Source organism: Prionailurus bengalensis, chromosome A3 (assembly GCF_016509475.1).
Source record: "Prionailurus bengalensis isolate Pbe53 chromosome A3, Fcat_Pben_1.1_paternal_pri, whole genome shotgun sequence".
Lineage (NCBI taxonomy): Eukaryota > Metazoa > Chordata > Mammalia > Carnivora > Felidae > Prionailurus > Prionailurus bengalensis.
In genome coordinates, this window is record NC_057354.1 from 107,905,356 (window position 1) to 107,930,433 (window position 25,078).

General features: G+C 39.8%; 1 protein-coding gene and 1 long non-coding RNA gene across 12 annotated transcripts in view; one reads left to right on the top strand and one right to left on the bottom strand.

The window, feature by feature from the left end:
- The window catches only part of SLC8A1 (solute carrier family 8 member A1), a 383,276-nt gene extending 372,957 nt beyond the window's left edge, over nucleotides 1-10,319 (top strand). For all 11 annotated transcript variants that reach the window (XM_043604090.1, XM_043604089.1, XM_043604093.1 and 8 more), the window contains one exon: nucleotides 6,873-10,319. In XM_043604090.1, coding sequence (XP_043460025.1) covers nucleotides 6,873-7,249 — 377 coding nt within the window. In that variant the 3' untranslated portion in view covers nucleotides 7,250-10,319. The remainder of the gene's footprint in view (nucleotides 1-6,872) is intronic.
- On the bottom strand, nucleotides 284-20,570 carry LOC122497233. Its single transcript, XR_006301060.1, has 3 exons — nucleotides 20,474-20,570; nucleotides 16,251-16,266; nucleotides 284-293 (listed from the first exon to the last, which is right to left on the bottom strand). It is a non-coding gene; the product is annotated as an uncharacterized LOC122497233 (long non-coding RNA).
- Between the last annotated feature and the right edge of the window lie 4,508 nt (nucleotides 20,571-25,078).

Below are 25,078 nucleotides of genomic sequence, written 5' to 3' on the forward strand. Positions count from 1 at the left end.
ACATGAACCCAGTGGGAACTGTGGAATACTATGGTCATCATCAAGCTGCCTGTTTACCACTTGAACAGAGACAGGAGACTTCTCTCAAGTCAGTCAACCCTGCACCCCTTATTTTATCAGGCACACGTTGCAACTTCCACCACAATAATCTGCATGAACCTTTTTATGTGGGGAAATAGACAAGCAGGACCCCCAAAGTGAAAGTACCAAACCCACTTAACATACATAATCTGGTCCACTCCAAGACCATGTTAATGCAAGTCTCAGGAGACAACCAGGTCAGAATACCACTTCTTTGCTCCACACCCAGCTAGTTGGTTTGGGGCTTTTTTCAAGGTCAAGAGTGGGCATGGGGAGGAGTGAATAGAATTGAACAGAATGAATTGAATTGAATTAGCCCCATCTCAGACAAACCTTTAGAGTTCTTTGAGAGGCTCAAAAGTTGTTGTTGACCTCAAAGATTTAGAACCAGGGATTTGAGAATATTTCAGCAAACCTCATGAAGCTAGACGTTTAAACGAGGAAGGGGAACCTTGGATCCTCTCTTGAATCTTCATGGACATCATACTGAACGATCATCCCATTATGGGTGTGTTTAAGAGTGGAGTATTATCATGTTCTTTTGAGAGCACGGATCAAATTTTGGAAGGCAGATCAAATAGCACTGTTGGTTTGTGTTCATTCTCTCCTCCACTTTGTGTTCCTCAGAAAAATAAACCCCCATTACTTTTCCCTTTTAATTAGAATTAATCTCTTTGAATTTCAAATCTCCCAGGATTTCAAATACAAAACAGGAAAACAATGTCCTGGAGGTACCCTTGCAAAGATATCAAAATGAAAATAGTTATTTGGTAACAAAACAAGGCTGGTTTTCGACGATCTGTGCGTCAGGGCTATTCCATACGCTATCCAGGAGGTGCCATTGTCCTCACATGGATGAAGAAACAAAGGCTCTGAGTGGTTAGTGGATCTCAGTCTGGTTGGGGGAGCTTTAAAAAATACTGGTGCTCCAGACAAATTAAACAGAAGCTTGGGTGGGGCTAGGAAGCTAGTATTTTTCAAATGTTGCCCTGGTGGTTCTGGTTTGCAGTTGGGGATAAAAATGAGTAGAAGCAGGTGTTCCGATGTGCCAACACGAATCCTCTGGAGCTTACTTACCTCTGTTCCCTTCTAAAAATAAGTCACGTCACCATCTCCATTTCTTTTTTACACTCTTTCAGGGAGCTTTTATGGGCAGAAATCTCATTGAAGTGTTCTTCCCTTTTTCTGTTTTTACAACTCCTAACTGGTCATTAATCCGTCAACATCAGTAATTCCTTGACCTCTTGCACTTCACCTGAAAGTCAAATAAGGATTCTTTTGAGATGAACCAATGGAGTGCGTGTGTGAGGCAGTGTGGTTTTCCTATTTACTTGGGTAAATGTCACAACTAAAGACAAAATCTTGTTCAAAGTCCTCAGTGACAGAAGAATTCGCATGTAAATGATTTTCATTTGAATTCTAAAAAAGCAAGACAAAAAGCGCCTAGAGGAGAATAGATGCCTGCCTGCTTGCCTTTCAGTCACTAGTGAGATTAGGGCCTTAAAACTAGAAGAGCTCCAATGCCATTCCATGACTCAGGCTATATGGAATTTTCAAAATAAAGAATCGCTTTGATTTTTGAGAATAATTTTATGCTTTATTGTATTTTTAAATGCACATGATCATAAAGTTAGGCAGTCTTTAAAGGATGTTATAACTCCCTGAAAGTTTAGAATTATCACATTGAGTCAGAATTCCCCACCACTTATTCTCTTAGGATCTGGTGCTACTGGGTTATAAAAATAGCCAATAATGCTGAACACTCATTAGGTCTCAGGCCCTAATCTGCGTGCTGCTCAGGTTAACAGGGTTTCTTTCAAAACCCTCTGAAGTAGGTAAGCTTCTTACCTGGCGAATGGTGGAGCCCGAATTCTACGAATTTAAGTAAATTTCCTTCCTCCTTTGGTCTTTCATAGCATCCATGCTGGAACAAGGTTTAAAAATAATAAGAACATAGCATAACTCAAGAGTTGGAGGGCATTAGAACTGGAGGGGCAGCCCCGGCCCCTCCATAAACCCACCCAAGTGTGTGTTTGAGTCAAACCACCACTAGACCGGAGCGCATCAGTTTCCAAGAGAAAGTAGCTGCTTCCCCCAAACTGAAACATCTATCCCTCTCAGCAAGGCCCCCCAGACAATGGGTGTTTGGAGCAACAGCCATTTCCCTGGCTCAGAGCCATGGTTCTCAAACCTTGGTATAAAGAAGAATAACGTGAGGCCCTTGTTAAAATGTGTCCTTTCCTAAGACAGCCTGATTAAGTGGGTTGAGGGTGGAGCCCCAGATCTTTGAACCAGGCTCTCCCAGTATTTCCCATGCCAGTGGTATGCAAACTTGACATAACGCACCAAGTTTGCAAAGGTCGTCACTGCCACCATTTATATACCATGGGTCACGCATATAAATGGCTGGCTGGTCAGAGGGGTTTCAAGTAAATAATTTTGCCAACGTTTATCTATTTTGAAAAGGCAAATGACTCCGGGCGGTGTGGTTTAGTTTCATAAATATTGCCACAATTTGATCAATGGCAATATCTTTGGGTCTAGAGACCTTTCTTCCTAGGATCTTTGAATGTTTCATTTAGGCCATTCTTTAAAATGAGATTAATCGGTTCTAATGAAGATGGGTGCTCATGTACAAACTCCTACAAAAAAGAAAAACACAGCAAAATCATACATATGAATTTAGTATTTTGATGTATTCTGCACACCACCCAAACAGTAAACTTAGGGATAGTCTTAGAGATCTTCTAAATTTTTTATTTTAGATGAAGAAACTAGAACTAAAAAAAAAGTGAAGTGTCTTATCCAACAACGCACATAAGACCTGCCATTGTCTCCTTAATGAGCTTCTCTCACTACTGTATCATGAAGCTCTGTACCCCCTGGTCTGTCTCTTATATTGTAATTCACAGGTGTTGGGGAAGTAACCATGCCTTGACAAGCAGGCTGGATTCCAATTAAAATCACCATCGGTTCAGTTCCTGAGGCACAAAGTGCTTGAGGGTTGAACAGCTGGCCCCCCAAATAGGCTAAAAGTCAAGAATAAATCGTCTGGGATGAAACCCTTGCTCTAGATAATAAACCTTGTGTGTGACCTACAGGAATATAATAAGTATCCGTTTTTACAGAAGAGACATTTAAGGCTTGGTCTGTATGTCGCTGTAAAGTTTGCAAGATTCAGGTAACAATTCCTGGAGGAAAGGAGAATGTGCCGACCTATTGTGCACATTGACCAGATGACTTGGCCAAGGTTATACAGAGTCAGGATAGGTCTGCAGAGAACAGTGATGTCCTGACTCTGTGATGTATGGTTTAGTTCCAGCCACACTGTCTCCCGACTGAATCTTCCCTGTTGATTTACAGTCATAGGTACCAGGAGGCAGAACCAAAAGTCTAAGACTGTAGGACTAATCCAAAATGCCTCAGAATTCAAGGTGAAGTTAAAAGCAACAATTCCTACTAGAAATCTGACCTAAGCTGTATAGGTAGGAAGACACATATATGTAATTATCAACATGTCTTAGTTTGTGCCAATCACATGGGAAACCTGATTCATGTGTTTGTTAAATGGGCCAAGTTCTGAATATGATTACAACCCCTCGGAGACCACAGCGGTAGTTATTTCTTGGATTTTACTTTGGGGAATGGCATTTGAGTGGCTTTGCCTTGCTCAGCCATAAGCAGGGTATGAGCTTAGTGTCCAGGGTAAGGCTTGGCAGTCTAACGTATGGTGATGCGTTGCTCTTTGCACTAAGCAGCAGAGCAGTGACAGAATGCAATTTGGGGAGATCCCATCACACTTTATTTGGAAAACAGAGTCGTCTCTGCTGGAGGTAAGGTTACAGGTCTGGGTTTGCATGTGTCTCTGTAATTTTTACATAGCTTCTGAATTAAAACAGATAAAAGGCCTGATGTATAACCCAGGTAAATAAAACCTCAAATAGACCCCAAACAGGTTTCACTGTTTTGATCAGCTAATTACTTCCACTACTCATTTTGTAGGGAATCCAGAGAAAGGCATTTGAAAAAACAGGAACCTGTTGTTACAAGAACTCCAATTCAGTATTCACAATAGGCTATTGAAAAACAAGGGAGGGAGACATCCCTGCAGACCCAGGGACGTCTTTCAGGCAAAAGGACTGGTCTGGGTGTTCAGGGTCCCTGGGCCCCAGGAATCTTTGATTTTACGCCTCATCCCCTTCTGGCACAGTGGCAGAAGCCTCCAGAAAAGCGTAGGGTTGGAGTGGAGATGGGGCACCCAGGAAGTCCTGTGTGCCATGTGCCACAGGCCAGGGGAGGTCAGCAGGTGTGAGTGCCAGGTCGCCTGCCCCTGCAGCACGGGGAGGGATCATCCCCTACCTCGTTGGGCCCAGCCTAACACAGCCATCTGTTCACCACCAGCTGGTGCCAACAGCCATGTCAGCACAGAACATCTCAAGTGTTCCTCCGAAGCAGCTGAGCCATGAGCTACTTTCCCTTGCCTTCCACTCTTTGCCTTCACTTTCCCTGCTCAGCTGTCCTTGAAAGAGAAAAGCAAAATGACTTCATTTTGTGGAGGCTGCAGCTCCTAATAACTCTTAATGATGAAGTGCAAGAGACCATTAAGATCTTCCTCGCTTGGCTTTCACTCGCCAGTCTCCATGATAGTCCTGATGGGGCTGCGGTGTGTGATCTGAATACACAAAGCGGCTCAAATACAGGCGGGTGGCTGAGCAAACCGCCTACCCCTCCTGCAGCCTTTGCTCTGAGACAGGAAAGAGCATTCTGGGATAACCAGTTTCAGAGTTTCTGAGGGGAAGGGACAGGGCCATCTGAAATGAGGAAGGGAAAACTTTAGCCTTTCTGGGAGGGACAGTGCAGGGTGTACGGAGAATGGGCTCTGAAGTTATAACAATTTGGTTTAAAAATCCTTGTTCTACTGACATGTCCAAGAGGTGTTCCCAAACCATAAAATCTTTAAGGCTAAGAAGGTTGAATGAGAATCTGCGTGTAACATTTAGGATAGTGCCTGGTACACAGCAGGCAGCGTTTGTCTAATTATAAAACTAAGTAAAACCTGCTTTCTACCAGAAAGGTCAAGATTAATGAGATGGGCCCTCCATGTTGACTTCCTTTCAAAAAAGAAAGGGATGCTGCTGGGGAACTATCCTCTGAGCAACCTAAATAACCAACTCACCCAGAGTAAAGCACAAAAATCTACAGGTTGATAGAAGCTTGCATGCTTGATGTATCATCCCCCTTGGAGATCTACAGGAGGAGGATGGTGACAACAGGGTAGCAAAAGAGGGGAGAAAGTGATCCAGGTATCCCACAAGTCCATGCCTGCCCAGAGCATCCCAGGAACCTCCGGAGGACCAGAGCAGATGACGCAGCACCTTACGGTAATGTCACACCTGCTGTTATTGGCTCTTGCAAATAGGAGTTCAATCTCACAGTTATTCACGTCTTCTATAAGCCTACTGTGCAAGGTATTCTGCCAAGGTAACTGAGAGGACTTCGATACTAACAAGGGAGCTGAACAGAAAAGAAACCGAGTATCCTGCAAGTTCTGTTTATGTGCTTAAAGAAAGGAGCAATTTCGGATCCTGCCTCAACTTTTAGTAAACTGATCAGCCAGCTTTACCCCACATGGTCTTTGCAAAAGAACAAAAAGAGCTACTCTTACTTTCTACCAAGATAGATAAGCATTTTACCTATAGCATTTCAACAGCACCCTGAGGTGGGTGTCACTATCCCCATTTCACAGATTGGAAAATTGAGGCTTGAGAAATTAATCCACCTGGGGTCACACGTTCAGTTGTGACGACAGGATTTGATGGCACAAACATGCCCTATGCTCTACTCAGCGCGAATATCAGTCACTTGTCCTACTCCTTGTATGGACCACGATTTTCCTATCTTCAGAAGAAGATGCACTCGGGATTACTGGCGAACAAAGCTTTGAGAATGGCCACTAGTACGCATGGCATAGTGAAAGGTACGATGCTGCCTGCAGTGAACGAGTACTTGCAGTGACGGCGGGAGGTCCCAGCGCAAGCCCCGAGATGGCTTCTCCCTTGTTGCGTGATGTTGCACCCATCACTTATTGTCCAGAAGCCCTGTGTCCTCACCTATAAAGTGTGCCCCCTCATAGAATTGTCACAATCAGTGCAGTAATGTAGGTGAGTCGGCTTTCCTATTCCTAAGGCTCTAGGCCAATGCCAGCTATTATTATGGTTCAATTAGCTTCAGTTCCACTGAGGATTTGCTCTTGAATCTTTGGAAAGATCTCCTGACACCTTAGCTTCCTCATCTGTAACCTAGAGCTGTCGATACAGAACCTTTTAGCAATTCCCTCCAATAGCCATTCACAAGCTTTAGTGACCTATAATCTCTTGGGATGTTGTTAAAGCAGATTCCTGGGCCCCGGTGATTCTGATGCAGCCCAGCTGGATGGAACCTTGTACCATTCACGCTTGAGGACCCCACGTGATTCTAATGTAGACGGGTCATGATCACTCTGAAAAATGCTGCCCTGCAAGCTCAGTTTCACAAAGAACTGTGCTACCTGTGGGCAAAGAAATTGACCCAAGATCATCTGGTAACACAGCCAACACCAAACATTTAACTTCTGATGTCTAGATCCCATTGTTCTGACCACAGGAGGGGAACTCCAGAGAAGAGGAAAACCTCCTCCTGGTCACGAGGTTTCCGTCAGGGGATTTGACCCTAGAGTACATTGCGGAAGCTTCCAGTACTCCACGGACCTAAAATATTGAGTGTCACTGCCTTTTTTTTTTCTTCCTCCACAGATACGTTTGCAAGCAAAGTGGCCGCCACCCAGGACCAGTACGCAGATGCATCCATAGGTAACGTCACTGGCAGCAACGCGGTGAACGTCTTCCTGGGAATCGGCGTGGCCTGGTCCATCGCTGCCATCTACCACGCAGCCAACGGGGAACAGTTCAAAGTGTCCCCTGGCACGCTAGCTTTCTCTGTCACTCTCTTCACCATTTTTGCTTTCATCAATGTGGGGGTGCTGCTGTATCGGCGAAGGCCGGAGATCGGAGGTGAGCTGGGTGGGCCCCGGACTGCCAAGCTCCTCACATCCTGCCTCTTCGTGCTCCTATGGCTCTTGTACATTTTCTTCTCCTCCCTGGAGGCCTACTGCCACATAAAAGGCTTCTAAAGGAACAATCAGATATAGTAAATTTATATATATATACGTATATAAATATATACATAAAATATTATGTATAATGAACAGAGGAAACTGACATTTGTCATGTTCACTTACCTGCTGATGGAACCCAGCTTCAAGAGCATACTCTGTACTAGGGCGGAAGTGAGAAACCATCACCTCTTATTCCCAGGGGGCATCGCCACTTTGAACGAGGCACGGAGGCAGGGGCATCTTTGCAGCTCAGCCTAGAAGGACTGTGTTCTCTCCAGGTTCATAAATCATTAAGTCTTTGATTTGTTTTCTGTTTCCGCTTGTTTTTGGTGGGGGCTGGGAGGTGGCTGACGTTTGACTTTTATTTTGTATTATTTTGTTGGGAGGGTCAAAGTTTCTGTTCCCCTTGCGGGAGGTGATGACCAATCTAAGTGCAAATGGGTTTTTGGTAAAAATTTAAATCGTTACAATTGCCCTCTCTTCCAAACACTTGACAAATTATTTGGGATTCAGAAAGGACATGGGCGCTGAAGAAGAGGCAGGTCTTCGCTCGATCACTAAATTTCGTGCTTCTCTCTGGGACATGAGCAGAGATAAAGCTGCCTCCAAGAAGAAGCATGGGCGCTTGAATGGAGCCAGGAGAAGTGATGGCTCTAGATACAGTCTGACATTTCAAGATATGATGCCTGACAGTCTTGTTTAACAGGTACAGGAATAACGTGCCTAGATTCCCAAGAACGTGCAAAATCATTTATCTCTTCAGGTCTGGACTATGATTAGCAAGGCCCTTATTCTGATTTTCCAGCCTGGCTAACCCCCAGGTCCCCCATCCCAATCCTCCTCCTCCTGCCCACCATCTCTCAGGCAAACAGGAATAACCCCATTCAAAAAAGCACATCATCGTTTTCCATTTGCATCATGTGTGTCCCAGTCCCATGTTCGCTGTTGCCTGGGATCATTTGTCAGCTTTATTTTTGAAAGTATCCATGGCTTGCACAATCCTGTTCCAGTCATGACTGAGCATTTGCTCCTTCTTCGTGTGCCTGTTGGGGAATGTTGTCGTGATACCTGTTACACAGTGCATGGATGAAAAACAAAATAAGCGTATCTGTATATAGTAGAGTATAGCGTATACTGTTCTCCCATTCAGCAACGTTGACTGGACATTGAAGATATAAGTGAGTCTCCTTTTCACCTGAGTTGTAACGTTTGTGTTGTGAGTTTGATTTTACTAGGGATAAAAGGAGAAAATGGCTTATTGTTCATGGACTTGCACATTCGTTTCTAAGAAGCAATAACGGTTCGTTGGGAAGTTAAAGCTACTGAGAGGACAGCAGGCAAACTACCAACTATCTTCATGGAAAATTAGCCACGTGGAATACACCAGAGGCCTCTAAAGAATCACCTCTTGATTCAGGAGGGCGAAGGAGAAAGGTGTAGAGCAGTGGCCAGATTTGATGTGCCCAGGCTTTGAGAGCCTCCACCTCCCTGACACCCACCCCTGCCCTGCCCCCAAAGTATTTATTTCACTTCTTCTCTGTCTGGGACAGATGGTAGATAGTGGTTTGTTCATTTTTTTTTTTTAATGTAAAAGGCTATTTTGAGCCCTGTTACTTTCAATATCCAGACTCCTCTGATTGTACCTGCAGTTCCTGAGTAGGAATGAAGCCAGGGAGACGAATGGGCCTTTAAAAGTGCATCTTCTGTACTTGTGACTAAAGAGGAAGCAATTTAATGAGATTAGTGCCTCCCAGGAGGATTGCACTGGGAGGTTTTTAACCCTGGAAAAGGAATGGCTCTTTCTATTTCAGAATACCAAAGAGCATGGATAAACCCAACATTCCAAAGTAGTGAGTCTAGTAAGGAGGCAAAATGCAATGACTTTGGTCCTGTCTCAGAGACTTCTCTATAGAGCATCCCAGGCCAGAGACACCACTGGCCCTCTGTATCGATTCAAAGATACTTAAGAGATAAAAGCTGTTCAGAGTTACTTTCTCTTCTTCCACTCATTAATCATGATCACTCATCATTTCATAAACATCCAGTGACTGAATGAATAATTAAATGCTGGTTACTACTCAATATACCAGGTACTGTGCTACTCTCGGGGACTAAACCATGAACAAGACAGCCCAGATCCCTGACCTCAGTGGGCTCACAGCTAATGTGATTGCTCTCTTGGTGGGTAAAAGTTTATCACAGCCATATGAAAACAGTTTTATCTTGCAGGGAAAAAACAATTATAAAACTCTTAACATAAACACACTGAAACTGTACAAATACAATTGTCCAAATATCTAATATTTTAACTTAAGAGATAAAGCACAGGTTAGGGGAAGCATCCTATGTATCCTTGGCCAATCTTGCAGATCTGTACATCTCCCCATTGTAAGCCAAGAAAGGCAATCATGTTGGTGATCCAGAGGACTGAACGGGTCCAATTAATCCCAGTTTTTATCTTTGTTGGACAACAGTACTTTTCTATGCCCCACACCTCTACTGTTCCTCATATCTCCAGGAGACTCACCCTAGCAGGCCGTGGTCCAAAACTGGTGGCCTCTTTTGGGGGCACATTCTAACCCATTTTTTTTAAGATTTAGTAAATGGAAAGCTAGCCTAGAAACACCAAGTAAATATAGTCAAAGGACATGAGTTGTTTAAATATTAGATTTTTGCACTCAATTTTAGCCATATTTGGAACGTCAATAATCCCGCAGATTTTCACAGAGGACTTTCAGAAATTCTTGCCACTGAATTTTAATTTCAAAGCTTTTTGGTTTGTTTGCTTTTTAAAGTTTCATGTTATAGGGAAAATATGATTCTGATTGTTCAGGGTTGTTAATAATTGTAGTTGTGTAAAATTATTTCATTTTATTTTGTGTGTATTGTGCACAGCTTTAGGGGGGAAGTGCACTAATTGTGCTGTTCCTTATAAATGGTACACGTTATTGGCACAAATAAAGTTTCTAATTGTTTCTGACTTAATCACTAGTGATACAGCATATTCTGTATGGAATGTTTTCTCTCATTGTCATCTACTTCATTTTTGTTTTCATGTTTTGAAGAAATAAAAACCAAAAAGGTATTATTGTGCAATTGGTATCCTCATCCAAAAGACAGACAATAGATACCCAGTATTCAGACTCTTGCAAATGTCAACCCTTTGGTCATATAGTATTTCCTTTTTAATGTCCCAAGAGAGCACAGTGTCAGAATATGTATCTATCTGATGGTACGGAGATAAATGTTGGATGTTTCTCCATTTCACTAATTTTTTTACATCTTTTAGTACCCTTTATCTGCCTCCTTTCTGCATCCAAGAACATTAACCCATAAACAGTTACACATCCAACCACTTGTTAGAATATTGTAGCTAATAAATCAGTTCTGATAAAACTGGTCCAAGCGATAGTCTTCTGGTATCGATATATTATATTCCTCTTGATCCCTAATAGAACTTCCTTGCATTAATTTCTGACTAATTACATGCTAGTGACTTTATGTGTCATACAATCAATAATATAGGAAGAGGTGACACCAGAAATAAGCATTTGCAGGGGGGAAAACGTGACCTCTAGTTTGTACTTATTTGCAAGCCCACATAAATTATCAGTGGATTTGGTTCTTACAATAGAATCCACTGTGTTCATGTAAATGATATTCATCTGATAGTCTCTCAAATTTGCTTTAGAATTCCTCATTATGTCCGTATATAATGTGGCACACTTTCACATGTGAAGGAAATAAGGTATAATTTAAGTATTTTCTTGGATCAGCAATTAATGTCTCCCAGTTACCAATCTTTGGTTTAACACAAAATGAGCAGCCGATATTTATTTCTTTAAATAACAAAGAGTAATTCAATGACCAGAGTAGTCTTGACTGTTTACCCTTCAAGGAAATGCCTTGGCTCAATGCTTCTCAACCTCTTAGAAGATAATTTTAATTCTTTCAAACATAATGATTCAAGCCTACCACCAGTAAAGATTTCAGAGAGCTTTGCTTTCTATATAGCACACACACACTTTTTCTTCTTGCTTTTCAAAGAAAAAATTATAAAATTTGCTCTTTTAAACCACCTTGCAGGCATTCTGATAGGTGGATCTCATTTGCAATGAGAATCCCTAACACAGCATCTTTCCCCCAGTGGTCTCAGTTAATAGAAGCACATTGCCTTTTCCACACAGGGAAATTCATTGTTGATTCCACCACCCAGGATCCCTGATACTGATCTGTCAATCTGACTGGTCTGTTCTACGCATATCTGAGAACTTTGTGGAAGCAATTAGAAAAAAATTTCCTCCGGTAGATGATGAAGCCCTCCATTCTCAAACACTGTCAAAACATTACCTCCTCAAGAATATAAGTCAGCCCCTGTAAGACTTCTTCTAAAAAGCATTTCCTGGCTCATGATGTTGAGTGTCTCTTTTGATTCTGCTTTTCTGTCTCTGATCTTGGGCAGTTGCATTCAGAGCAAGTTTTGCATCTAGTTTCATAACTATATAATGGCCATTTCGTGATTGACAATGCACCACCACCTTAGATCTCATCCAGACCTACACCTGGCATTCACAGCTTTTGTTACAGTAATCCCTTGAAAGCATTCTAGCTATGGGCAAAATTGAGCATTTTAATGGATAAACAAGTGAGTGCACTAGGCAGAAGAGCTTTACACAATCATATTTTTCTTAAAAAGATGCGGTTATGAGTGCATGGATTAGCTTTCCTTCAGATCTACCTACAGATTTTTGTTAATGGACGGCACTTCTACTCTTCTTTTCAATATTATGTTCCTATCACTTCTAGCCATGTTCATGGTCTTCCACCCAGCACATTTAAAGTGTTATGTGGTCCAAATGGTATTCCACCTACAAGGATGACAAAGGAAGGGGAAACAATTCCAACAGTTAGATATTTCATTTTTGGAGCTTAATCAGGCCATGGTTAATCATCTCCCAAGGCAGAGATGTCTTACCTATAGAAGGAACAACCACTGAACATTGGGTCTCCCAAGAGAGAGAACACTTAAGCTTTCCAGCCCACAAGAACTGGTGAGTAGCTTTCTGTGACTTTTTCCCTGCCTGCCAAGATGTCCCAAAAGATTTCCTCAGAGGCTCTACCAATTTTCAATTTTGCCAAGTTTCCTCTGATTTAATCTCCTAAGGGACATTTAAATCAACAGTCATTGTATATATTATTATTTTGATTTGTAGGAAAGAACATTCCTTCACAACTTCAAAAGGCAATATGACTTTGTAGTTAAAACCACGACTCCTATCTTTACAGGAAGACTTGCTTGCCCAGAATCACCTTATCTGTAATCAGTGCAGGTCTTCACAGCTCCTTGGTCTGCTCACATGCTTTAGAATCAGGCTGTCCTAACCTTTATCAAAGATCCAGAGAGGTGTTCCCTTGGAAATACGCAATCTTAGTCTTTCTTTTCCCTAATTCCAAACCTCTGTATTTCTTCCAAGGCTATTCCCATCATATTTCATCATCCTTAGTACTGCTCACTATTACCTCTCAGCAATAGGGAGAGGCTCATGATAAAGTCCTCTGGGCATGTTTTTCTGAAAGTGAATTTACCATAGGAAGAAACCAATATAATGGCATTCTACTTCGAAAACAATCATTACAATAGGTATCTCTATAAATATTTGGGACAGATTATACCCTACAGCTATATACTGCAACAGTATTATTGATTTTATTTCCTTCTGAATTTTTCATTCTTCAGTGTCTTCTACCTAGCTTTTTATTCTATCAAAATATGTAGGTATGGATGAGAATTAAGGAGCTCACCCCCAACACACACACACACACACACACACACTCAACTCTTGTGAAAGTTTCTACAAAAGTGAAGCATGTAAACCTAGAAAACCCTAACGTATAAGCTTTCATGCCTCCCCAAAAATTTGAGTGGGTAAAAAAGTTTCTCTGTGGGTATTATATTCCTGGCATGTAAAGGATAGTAAAATTTCACAATAACCAAACACACCAAAAAAGAAATTAGCTAACTTCAGTGTTACTGAGTCGATTTTGACAGTTAATGCACAGCCCAGCTCTCCTTATTTGTTGGCTGCAAAGACAGATCTACCTAGCCAAATCCAGGAGTGTACTGGGGGTGACAGGGGAATTAATGTACTGGAATTCTTAGGCAGCCCTCTGTACTGGAAGCTGTTTACCCACCAAGAAGGATCTGGACCAGAGATTTCCAAAGACCTCTCCCCTATATTCCCAAGTTGAAATAACCCACTTAATTTACAGAACTTTTTGTCAGACCCTTCTTGAAGCCACATGGTAGGACAAGAGATAAATTCTCTAGGGAGAGCTTTCTTAAAAATGTGATACTATTTGTTTTGACCTATCTTCTAATATGAAGTTTCCATTCTTTCCAAGTGGAAGGAACAATTCTAATAACCAAATATATAACCACTTTTCAAAATATTTCACTTAAAAAATCAACTCTATAAATATTTAAGATAAAAGTTATATGACCCAGATAGCTAGTTCTGAGAAAAATAGTTTAATTTTCTCTATAGGTACATTTCTCTGCCTTCTTATATTTACCATTAAACTTGGAAAAATGCTCCAAAGAAGAAATCTCGAGATTTTACATTCTAATGTTCAATAAGTAATATGGATAAAATAATGTTTTAGGTGAAAGTTAATTAGTTGTTGACAGAACGTACTTAAAAATGAGAGAATTTAGCACGAATAAAATGTGTGAGGTAAGATTTCATCACTATTCTTGTCTAAAATATTTGAAAGTCATTAACTTTAAGGAAGATAAATTTCCAGTTTCCCAAAACAGGACAATTTCAGCTTGTATTGTTTTTATATGGAAATCAAAGCTGGGCATACATAACTTCTGGCTTTGGCAACCCCCAAAAAGTATGCTTTGGGCAGCCTTTTCCATATTATCGAGTTATTTTATGGAATACACTGGATCTATACAGGTGTCTCATAAAAATGCCTTCAATAATTTCCCTCTTTTTTTGGGGGGGGGGGAGGGCAGGAAGTTTCTACATTTCAGAATTTGACAATTTAATTTATAAAAGGCTGATTTCATTTTGATGTTAACATTTCAGAATTTTAATATTTTAAATAATCATCAGATGGGCTATTGAGCTGGAGTCTAACCCAAATAAACAATAAAGCTCAAACAGACCTATCAGTAGTTGAAAGGCTTCTGAAACACTGGACTTTTCATGCAAATGAAAGAGTTGTTTTCAATCTTTTTTTCCTACCAAAAGTTGCCATTTCAACCAGTGTAAAAAAACATTTGAAATGGTGGTTTGAAGATTAATTCGATATGAATCAGACACAATTTCAGCATTAAATCTCCTCTGTCCCATCTCTCCCTAGAGTACAGAGAGATATATATAAATACAAAAACACACAATGTATGTCAGATAACTTGAACTATGTTTTTGGATGTCTAAGATTACCCTAAAAGCCCGTGTCAGGTTAGTGTTCATTTTTATCAGAATCTTTTATAAATGAGAAAAGGGAGGGGGCGCCTGGGGGGCTCAGTCGCTTAAGCGTCCGACTTCGGCTCAGGTCATGATCTCACAGCTTGTGGGTTCAAGCCCCACGTTGGGCTCGGTGCTGACAGCTCAGAGCCTGGAGCCTGCTTCAGATTTTGTGTCTCCCTCTCTCTCTGCCTCTCCCCTGCTCACGCTCTCTCTCTCTCAAAAATAAAGATTTTTAAAAATTTTTATAAATGAGAACAGGGAGAGAGATACAGAAAGAAATGTTTTCCTGATTCTTTTCTTTTTTTTGCTAAAGATGCAAATTCAAAGTTATTTGAAAGCTGCCTAGAATGTTAATCATATATATCCTTCTAAAAACAGGAGTAGATCTTTAAAAGAAAGAAATTCACTTTTCTTCCCTTCATTTAGCAAGCATTTTTGATACAGTCTTTAGGATCGATTAGAGCACCTTTCTGACTTTTCCAATTACCCTCTGTTATTTGGAGGGTGTTGAAAACAGCTCTTGAAAAAAAATTATGCTCATCTAGGTCAAATCCTGAGGGATTAAAAGAATGAGATTTTATATTTTCCCTGGAAACATAGCACTGAGCAGGCAGGCTCCCATACATCACTTGACATTTTCTAGAAATATGTTTTGGCACAATAGGAAAGCATGAATGAGACTCCTACCCAGTTCTGCCACAAAAACCTAATCATCTACAACCATGTAGATCTTCCACTAGCTGTAATTTAACTAAGATATTTTCACTCAAGCAACCATCAACTTGCACATATGCTGGCTGTGTTGTGACTAGCATTTTCCCTCCAAGATCTTACTAACAGAATGAGATTTCTCCAAGGGGTCCAGTCAGGGTAAGGAGTGGGTACAGAGAGGGGTAGTAATATTGACATCAGGTCACTGGAGCCTATTTAACCAACTGCTTCATTACATACCGGACCTTATTTGGGACACTTATTGTCCCAGTATTAGAAATACTGGAAGGACTTTATCTTATTGCTATTTCAACAAAATTTTTGCGGTATTGGATCTAAGCAAAGGATAACATCATGCAAAAACTGAAAGTCATTTTTATTAGCTCTCCTATTGTTACATTTTGTAGGAAAATATTATCTTTGAGTTTTAGTCTAAAACTCTTAAGAACAACAAGACTTTTGCTGCCATTAGTAATCCCTTAGGAAATTTGACACTTCGAACCTTCTTAGAGACAGATGATCCTATGGTAAATGTACGCAAGTGGCTTAAAATATTCTTGAAGTTCTCAGGTTGTCTTCACAGATCATGCATAGATTTACATTTTAAAAAATGAGTATCTTTCTCATCAAAATAGATTGGGAATTTTCCCAACAACTGGTTTCATTTTGTTGAGAAAAAAATCTAGCACCCAAAGAAGCCATGAGCAGTAGGGTTGTATCAACGACTCTGCTTCTATGCCCCTTTTCATACTTCTGACTCAGTCTCTATGGCACATCTTTCAGAAACAACTGCAGATGATGAGAGAAAGCTAAAAGGGTTGCACTCACTTTCAAAATGGACTAAATCTGCTTATCACCTTGAAAAAATTAAAAATTTAAAACTTTAAACACCCATAGAGATGCTTTTAAATGCCAATTCTGAAGCCAAGATCTCTATGGCAAAGCCTCAAAGAAAACATAATTATTGAGACATAGGATTTAGTAACATCAGTATTCAACCCTTGCCATCCACTTATAGTCTCTAGAGGCAAACAAGCAGTTGGGGAAGGGGAGACAAATCACTATCAATGTCATAAGTCACGTCACCATTCAAATACTAGGTGGAGTTGGGAACTATACAAGATACATGGGTCCAAACCTAGTCTCGAGCCCAACCCCACCCTTGCTCACCCCCATGATGGATATGGTCTATGAACATTAGAACAATGCCAGGGTATTATTTTCACTTAATATGAATATTACCTATTGCGATTCCTCTCTGCTCTGAGCCAGGCCGTTTTGACTCAGATCTTTAGAGTCGTACTTGTCGCCTGCCTGGAGAGTGAACCCATCTTTTCAAACTGGTTTCCATGGACTCAATTTTTAAAAACACTACGAAAGCAGCAGAGCCAAGTGGATTGGACCTAGCAAGGAGTCTACCCTTAAAGGAGTCCAAGCTTGTGTTTTTTTCTTCCCGGCCAATACACTGGCATCCCAACTCTGAAGTCATTCTGTTAGTAAAATGAAAATAATAATTGCTTTGTCGCTGTTAGAAATCATGCCTCTTTAGAGCTTAGTGCTTCCATTAACCAAAACCAGATCCATGGGTGGTAGTATTAGGACTTTACCCAAAGACTGAGTTTTATGTTGTGAACAAACCTGAACTGGTTTGGGTCCCTTTAAAACAACAGACAAGATATGTAATAATATTTGAAAACAATGAAAAGGGTTCAGCACAGGCTTCTGGGTTAAAGAGGAGGGCAGAGCTTGTGACAGGCTCCCTTAATGTTTTGCTCTTCCCTGTAAATTTCTATCTGTCAGGGTTCCCAGTGGAGTATTTCCCCATACTCATTCTGTGGGAGGACACTGACATAATTCCAGAGTCTGCCTTTTATTTCCTAATTCTCCCAGGAGAAACAGCCATTCCTTAGCTCATAATAAAAAAGAAAAACAGAAAGAATAGCTGCCTCACTGGTTGATCCAGAAGGTTTTTACAAAAGCGCAGACCATTCAGAGTATCTTTAACATGACTGTGACTGTAATCCAATAAAAAGATTTGATGTTTCCAACTCCTAATCAAAAGTCAGAAATTGCTTTGACACTAGGATCTTAATGCCACTTTATCTTCCTTGCTGGTCCTCACAAATCAATAAAACCTGAGAGATGCAGAGAGCGTCTGGACAGTGATGATCAGTTAAAATTCAGATCTGGTTACTGAGGCTAGAAAAACATCAAATGGCACATTATCGGAGGAAAAAGAATCAGAAGCTAAACCAAAGAGAACAGGAAATTAGTCAATTTAGCAAGTATGTTTTCCAGAACCATTGATGCATTTTGTATGTAGTTAAAACTTAAAAATCTATACAGTCAAGGCTGTGGAACCATTTTTAAATCAAATGGCAGAGTCTATTATATTTTTCAATCCTATAATTCTATAAATCTCAAGCGTTTTGTGCAAAGTATTGTATTAGGCATTCTAAGAGGATATGAAGAATTCAGGACACAGTAATTTCGAGAAAATTAACACTAGCCCTGAATTCAGTCAGGAAGAGGCCACTTGTGGCACTCAAAGTCACCTTCCATTTTGGTTGAGGCATTTTATCAATTTGAGACTGCTTAATGCAGCCATCCTGAAACCTATCAAGAAGCTTTTCTTTAACAGAAATAGAAATACTAAGTCTGTTAACTTCATAGTCTTTCACCAATGAAACAAATGAATTTAGACTCCACTAACAGATCCTGAGTGTACAATGAGCCAAACTCTGTGTGAGGTTGATATACGGTCTTTAACATTTCAAGTTGGGGAAAACTGACTTCAAAGATCATTTGCCTCCCATTCCTGATTTTTTCTTTTTTTCTATTGAGTGTGGATACTAAATCATCACTGGATTTTCTTCACTCTGCCTGTTGCTCTTCTTGAGGTATCCGGCTATATACATTTCAGTGAGTTACAACTCCAGTTGTCACATTTTAACAGCCAACTAGGAGGGACCTCAGTCCCGGTGTCTGAATACACAAGGTTCTCTTCATTTCAACATCAACTAGTCATCAGAGAGGAGACCCGAAGGCTTTCCTCTTTTGAAAATTAGTCTTTGTTTCAGAGGGTTATGAATCTTTGGCTCTCTCTGAACTTGGATTTCCTCATCATTAAAGGAAAGACTTTACCTCTAGCTTGCTTTCCCACAATACATCAAGCCCTATGTGATCTGGTAGTTCCCTGTTATCTACTGGGTATGGGTTGAAGGTGCTTTCCACTGTGAACAAGTTTCCTCCTAATTCTTGATTGGAAGTGTCAAGCCAATAAAACCACATTAAGTCTGATGGGAATTTAAAAGTCTCTTTTGAAATAATTCTTGTGCACTGCTGGAAAAAAAAAAATGTCCCTTCCCAAACAGGGAGTGAAAAGTTTCTCCCTTTGCGGTAGACCTACAATAGAAAATTTAACAAGATTGGAACGGATTCCACACCAGTGACCTTTGTAAGGCTGAATCCACTTTTTTTCTGAACGTAAAGTGTAAGTTCATACAGTTTCCCATAATAATCCCACTTACTTTTCATTCTTTGTACTTAATGACAATCTTTTAGGAGGAAGACTGAGAGCAGTCATTTTACACCAAAGGGAATGAATACAAACATGATACGTGTTGACTGGACAAAAAGATACTAAGATGAAAAAGGAATTTCATTTATGCTACAGATTCAACTGTCTTTTTAAAAGCCTCCCTTGTTGTGGAGAAAATGACTACTCAAAAAGGTTTCACAAAGACTTAAATCCCACCCCTAGCAATCATCTGGTTTGCCCACAGCCCACATGCTTCACTAGCAATCTGAAATTGCACACAGAGAAAACATAGCAAGAAGCAATAGACATTGCCATGGGGAAGAGAAAAAGCAACCGTGGGGAACTCTGCTTACATAAACAAAGGATGTTTTAGTGGAATAAATGTAAGCTTTCTCTTGAAGGAATCCCAGTTAGTATGTCATTAGAAATGGCAAAACCATTTCAACATCATAAGTCGTATATTCCAGCTTTATTAGCATTGAGGCACAGGGCCAAATTTGTCGGGGGAAAAGTAAATAAATGTTCCCAACACTGTAACAGATCAAGTGATCTTGTGAGCCTGTCGAGAGAAAAAAATTAAAGTAGGGAACATTATTTTATAACTATATTAGTAGCTCTGACTTCCACTGAGGGATAAAATTTTATTTTTCCTTCTCATCACTGTTATATAGAGCTGCTGTTCAGTTGCAGTAGGCATGGGATTCTTATATTTTGATAAGTCCCTCACACTGAATTTGACCCCCATTTCATATTTGATCAGGAGATCCTAAATTGGAAAGGTAGGATTTTGTCTTTTTTACACAAATCTGCACCAGAAGCATTTTCCAAAGATGACTGCCTTAAGCCATCTAGGTAGCTCTGTCCATCAGTGGTGGGTGCTTGCTGTAAGGCAGAGAGAGCCTGTGAGTAGATTGAGTCCCCCTTCTGCATAGACGGCCGCTCATTCAGACCCTCACGTCTCTTCCTCCTCAAGTCCTTGTACCAATCCAGCCTCCTGAACTGACCCAGCTCCACTTGTCAAACAAACTGCAAATCTCTAAGTGTGCTGACATCTTGTTCAATTTAATTCCCCATCAAATAAATTTCTCGGATTTTTCCCTTGATGATCTTGCCCTCTCTGTACTCATGCATATAGGCCCTTAGATTTGATATACTTTAAAGAGGATTTTACTAGGAAAAAAACAATCAACCTTTGTGTTCAGTAAAAAACTATGAGGGAGCTATTATGTTAACCACCCTGAAATAATAGAGAGAATATCACCTGTGTGGTGACGAACTTCATGGTAGGGCTAAAATACTACCCTCAGAAGAGAAACTGTAGAGTTTTCTCCAAAAAGCCTTTTAGAGACTCAAATTTGATGATATGGAAAAACATTCCCTTCAGAGGTCATAGGTTAGAGTTTGGTTACATTTCACTTACAGGTTTGTTGTATAAGCAGATAAGGCACTTAAACTTCAGATCCTTTCTTTAATATTAAATCAGCATCTATCAAATCTGTCCCTTACAAAGCTTTGTCCTGGGAGCACAATTAAGGTGATTTGGAAAACTGTAGTGGTTCTAGAATAAGCTATACAGTGACACTTAACATTTGGTCCCCAACAAAACAGTATCAGCAACAATTTTGAAATTTGTTATTTATACAACTTCTCTGGTTCTACCAGAGACCCCAGCCCAGACCTATGAATCGAATTCTGGAAGTGGACCCAGCAATGTGGGTTTTGACAAGGTCTTGAGGAGGATTCTGGTGCATGTTCAGGTTTGATAGGCCCACCATCAAACTCTGCATCTTCACAAGAAAAAGCTTAAACGGTAGGTTTCATGTGGGCCCTGTACATTCTGATGTATGGACAGAAATGTTCACTGTTTGGAATTAAAATGTAATTTGAAGGAAAATTAATCCTTGCAAATATTCTTTCCTGGCATAACTGAACTTCATGCAGGCTCTCCACAATCAGCGAGATTTCTAATCAGCTTTTCCCGTTCTTTCAAAAAACCAACAGTCACTCTGCTTTGCTTGACTGGCACAGGGCCTCTAGAATGACCTTGGACCCTTTTAATTGATTAGCTCTGGACCATTTGCCTTAATACTACATCATCGTATATCAGTACTGAGTTATATTTAATGACACAGTCTGTTGGTTTGAAAACTGAGTATGAATTAAGCCAAAATAACTACTGGTTATGAGTGAGTTTGGGTTTTAGAAGATAGTTTCAAAATCTCAGTATGGCTCATAAAACCTCATAAAAAGCACAGATAACGTAGACATCATCCCAAGTCCCTCCGGAGCACCCTTCCTGGCTCTTGTTTGAATTGGTGCAGAAATGGAGAGTCAGCAAGTGACTTTGCTTATAAAGAGATCTCGGAAAGTAGAACTTAAGATTGTTATTGTGTGTGCATGTTTCCTAAAAATCTAACCTGAAAAGATCATACTTAAAACATCCATATATATTTTGACCCCCTTCCTTTGGGGATCCAGAAAAATAATGCAAAGTGTACAAAAGGAGGCCTTAAAATGGAAGCTCAACCATGATATTCTGGAGAGAAATTCTATAACTGTCACTCATTCCAGGCCTCCCTTAAAGGAGTCAAGTTTGTCAGATATTTTGGAATGACTGCTTTTTTAGAAATTACTGAAAAAGAATAACGGATAGATCATAATGTGTTCTGCCTGCTTCTCTAAAATCTGTGCTTCTCTCCTGTTGCTGGTCAAAGTTTGAACATCTTAAGTGTCTGTTTTCTGTCTCCAAGAATATTTCCTCATTGGCTCTTTCCCAATCATCCTATGTCTCTTCCGCACCTGATCATCAGAAAGCTCCAGCTCAGCTCAAGCAGTACCTCCTTCCTCTGTCTCCACCATTGTGCACATAGCCATTTGCATATCATTTTACTAAAAGTTAAAGCCTCACTAAGAGGATGCTTCCTAGAATAATCACCAATGTCCAGACACTTTGGTGATGGAAAGTACACCTTGGGGGAGCAGGGGTGGGTGCTGAATCAGATTGCCTGGGATTCACCCAGGTCCAGAGCCTTGACCTTCCTGCAGAACTCGAGTCCACTGTGGTATTTTTACACTCTTAAATCCAAGGCAGAGTTACAGTGGTGGCTTTGCTGTAGCAAATATCCTCCTTGCTGACCTTAGTCCACAACTCATGGTTTATGTTACTGACTCAAGTCCGAAAACCTTTAAACAAACCTAGATTAAAAATTTCTTTCAGAAAGATTAGGAGAAAAAAGTTATATGCTCTAAAGACTCTTATGTGGTACATCAATAAGACCTTGATATTAGAAGGTAACATAATTGTTTTAATCTTCAATAGCTTTGCCTTTCAGTGCCATTCATGGTGATTTTCATAGGTCAGTGGTGCAATTCAACACTATTCTAATAAGCCATAATAATTGTTGGCACAACTGTTATTACAATGGGGACTTCCCTGGGTTTCATCTATTAATTTTTTGTAGACAGCAGGAAGCTCACACTGAGAAGACATTTGTAGCTTCCTAGACAAGGGCAATGAAAGGAATTAGCATATTGTACATACTGTATATATGCATTGCTCTGTGCCACTGTGAGTATTCTAAAGAGAGACAAATGAGAAGGGAGAATTTAAACGGGAACTAATTTAGAACTTCTCTCTTGCCTTCAGTGGTTACGGACAGCTTTCACTCCCACTGAGTAAGCCTGGTAAAGACTTGCATAGTAAACTGAACTCATCCTGAGCCAGAATAGGCAATCCATACAAAAAAAAAAAATGGCAGGTCATTGGGCCAGAAACCACCTCTCCCTAAGAGGTGATCATGAATCCCCTCTGCATAGGGCAAAAAAGGGAATAACAGCTTGTTTACATCTCGTATGCACAGTTTCAAGGACCCGTTGCAAATAACCTTCAGAGAGGGAGAGAGTGGAAAGAAGAGAATAAAAACAGAGAGGAAGAGATCCTACCTTGAAAAATGAAGTAAGCAATCCTAATATTCCTCTAGTTGGTCCTGAAAAATGTTCACACGTCTAAAGTTATTTATAAAAAAACTTCACCGCACTTTGAAATTCCTGAGTGGTGGTAGGTCAGTAATGGATTTGGATACTTGAGTTTTTCAGTTTTTATTCTTTAGGCCAATGAATGTAATCTCTAAACTTGCCATTCTGAGTCCACGCGCACGCACGTGCGCACACACAACCACACGCACACATATTAAGGTATGTGCATCATTACTTATTTTGTAGGAAACACAATGTATAAAAATAAAGAGTCCAGTGGATTCAGTGTGTTTCAGCGATAACATGTAGTGGGGAATATCCTCCTTGCTGACCATATTGTTAAAATTATAATCTTAAGCAACACTGTTAGAAATGCCTGTGTAAAATACCTTCTCTAGTACCAATGAATCAATACATTTTGAATTCAACTTTCAAAAATACGTGCTAAACTTAAACATTTTTGTATCTGTGGTGTTTTCCTATTAACTTATAGTAGTGAACAAGTCACCAGAAACCTGATATTATTAAAAAGGAAAATGGACTACATGAAAAGTTAAAAATAGAGGTTATTTACAAAGTCTTTTGCCAAAGAGCATTGTTTAATGAAAACGTAATTTCTTTCACTAAAATGCTTGCCCTATCATTCTCTCTCTTTTGAGAAATCAATGTTTTGTATTCCTAAGGGCCAAGAAAAATAGTCTTTAAATCAGTGTAATGCACAGACACCTTGGGAATGAAAGGCACAATAACTTGGATCACCTGCATAATGCTGGATTAGAATTCCAACATTTGATGGTAACTATATCATTCTTTCCTAGAATTCTTAGACTGCACTAAGTCACTTCTGGGAATTTCAGTCAATCCTTTTAAATGAAGGCATCGACATTAGTGGCAGATCTTATCTAACATGGATGGCATTAAAATGTCCCCTTTCAAGTACCATGAGTGGATGGAAATTACCATCTAATCTTCCCACCTAATTATCTCACACAACTCAGAGGTCTAACAACGTTGCCTAGAAGGTTAACAGACTATATGCACCAAGGATACTTCATTTGTGCAGTTAGTAAGAACTAGCCATTTACAAAATATATTCAAATGTTTTGTAAATAAATTTTTTGATTCCTATAGTTTTGTTCAAACTGCTTTTAAAATACTTAGATTTTATTTGAATTTTAAAAATAATCTGTTATAAGTTCGATGTTGCTTTATTGACTCTGTGATTCAATGTACACTCAGCCATATTCCTGTGGGGAAATATCAAGTCTATTGACTTTCTTGGCATGAGCCAGAGATTCATAGTTTCTTTAAGGACTCTAAGTATGGGACAAAACCAAAATTAAATTCTAGTGAAGAAATTAGAAACCTATTGTATAAAATGTATTTTTAAAATCTTAAGATATATGTGATTTACACTGCCTGTTAATCTAGTCTCTTTGTGAAATAACCACAGCATAATATTTGTTAAGACTCTGAAACACCAAATATTTGTGATGTTTGTATAGCACCGTTGTTATAATATGTGATTTCAAATGGTAAGCATCTTTGTTGTAATCATGTGAGCCCACAGAATTCCTGCTGTTATGTACAACCAGCTCTCAGAATTCAGATTTCCTGCAGCTGCTATATCACCAATAAATGAGAATTAATTGTGGAAAAAAAACTTCCTAAAGAATTGAGTTTATGCTCACTGTGCATTTTCCTAATGAATGAATTCAGAGTTTTATTTTTACCAGAAATGGTCTCTCTCAGTCAGTAAGCACAACTGCTGATTTCAACCATACTATCATTTCAATGGTTTCTATACTCTTGATCTAACTACCCAAAACTGGAAGCTTATTGCAAGGTGTACTCTCACAAATGTACAATAAATGACTTTTCCTGCATGCTGCCTGAGATATGTTGTAATTTGAAATGTCTTATAAAAAATTATATATTTCATAACCCAAAATTGAACCGGCAAGATTTCTCATGTGTATAATCAATGGTATGTTAACATAAAAATCAAAAGCACTGTCTGTCATACATATATGTTTTATGTGACATTTAATCTTGTTGAAACTGTAATCTCTGAAGTGTTCGCTGACTGAACTAGTCAATTCTGTACAAATCACTGTCTTAGCTGTTTTCCTAATT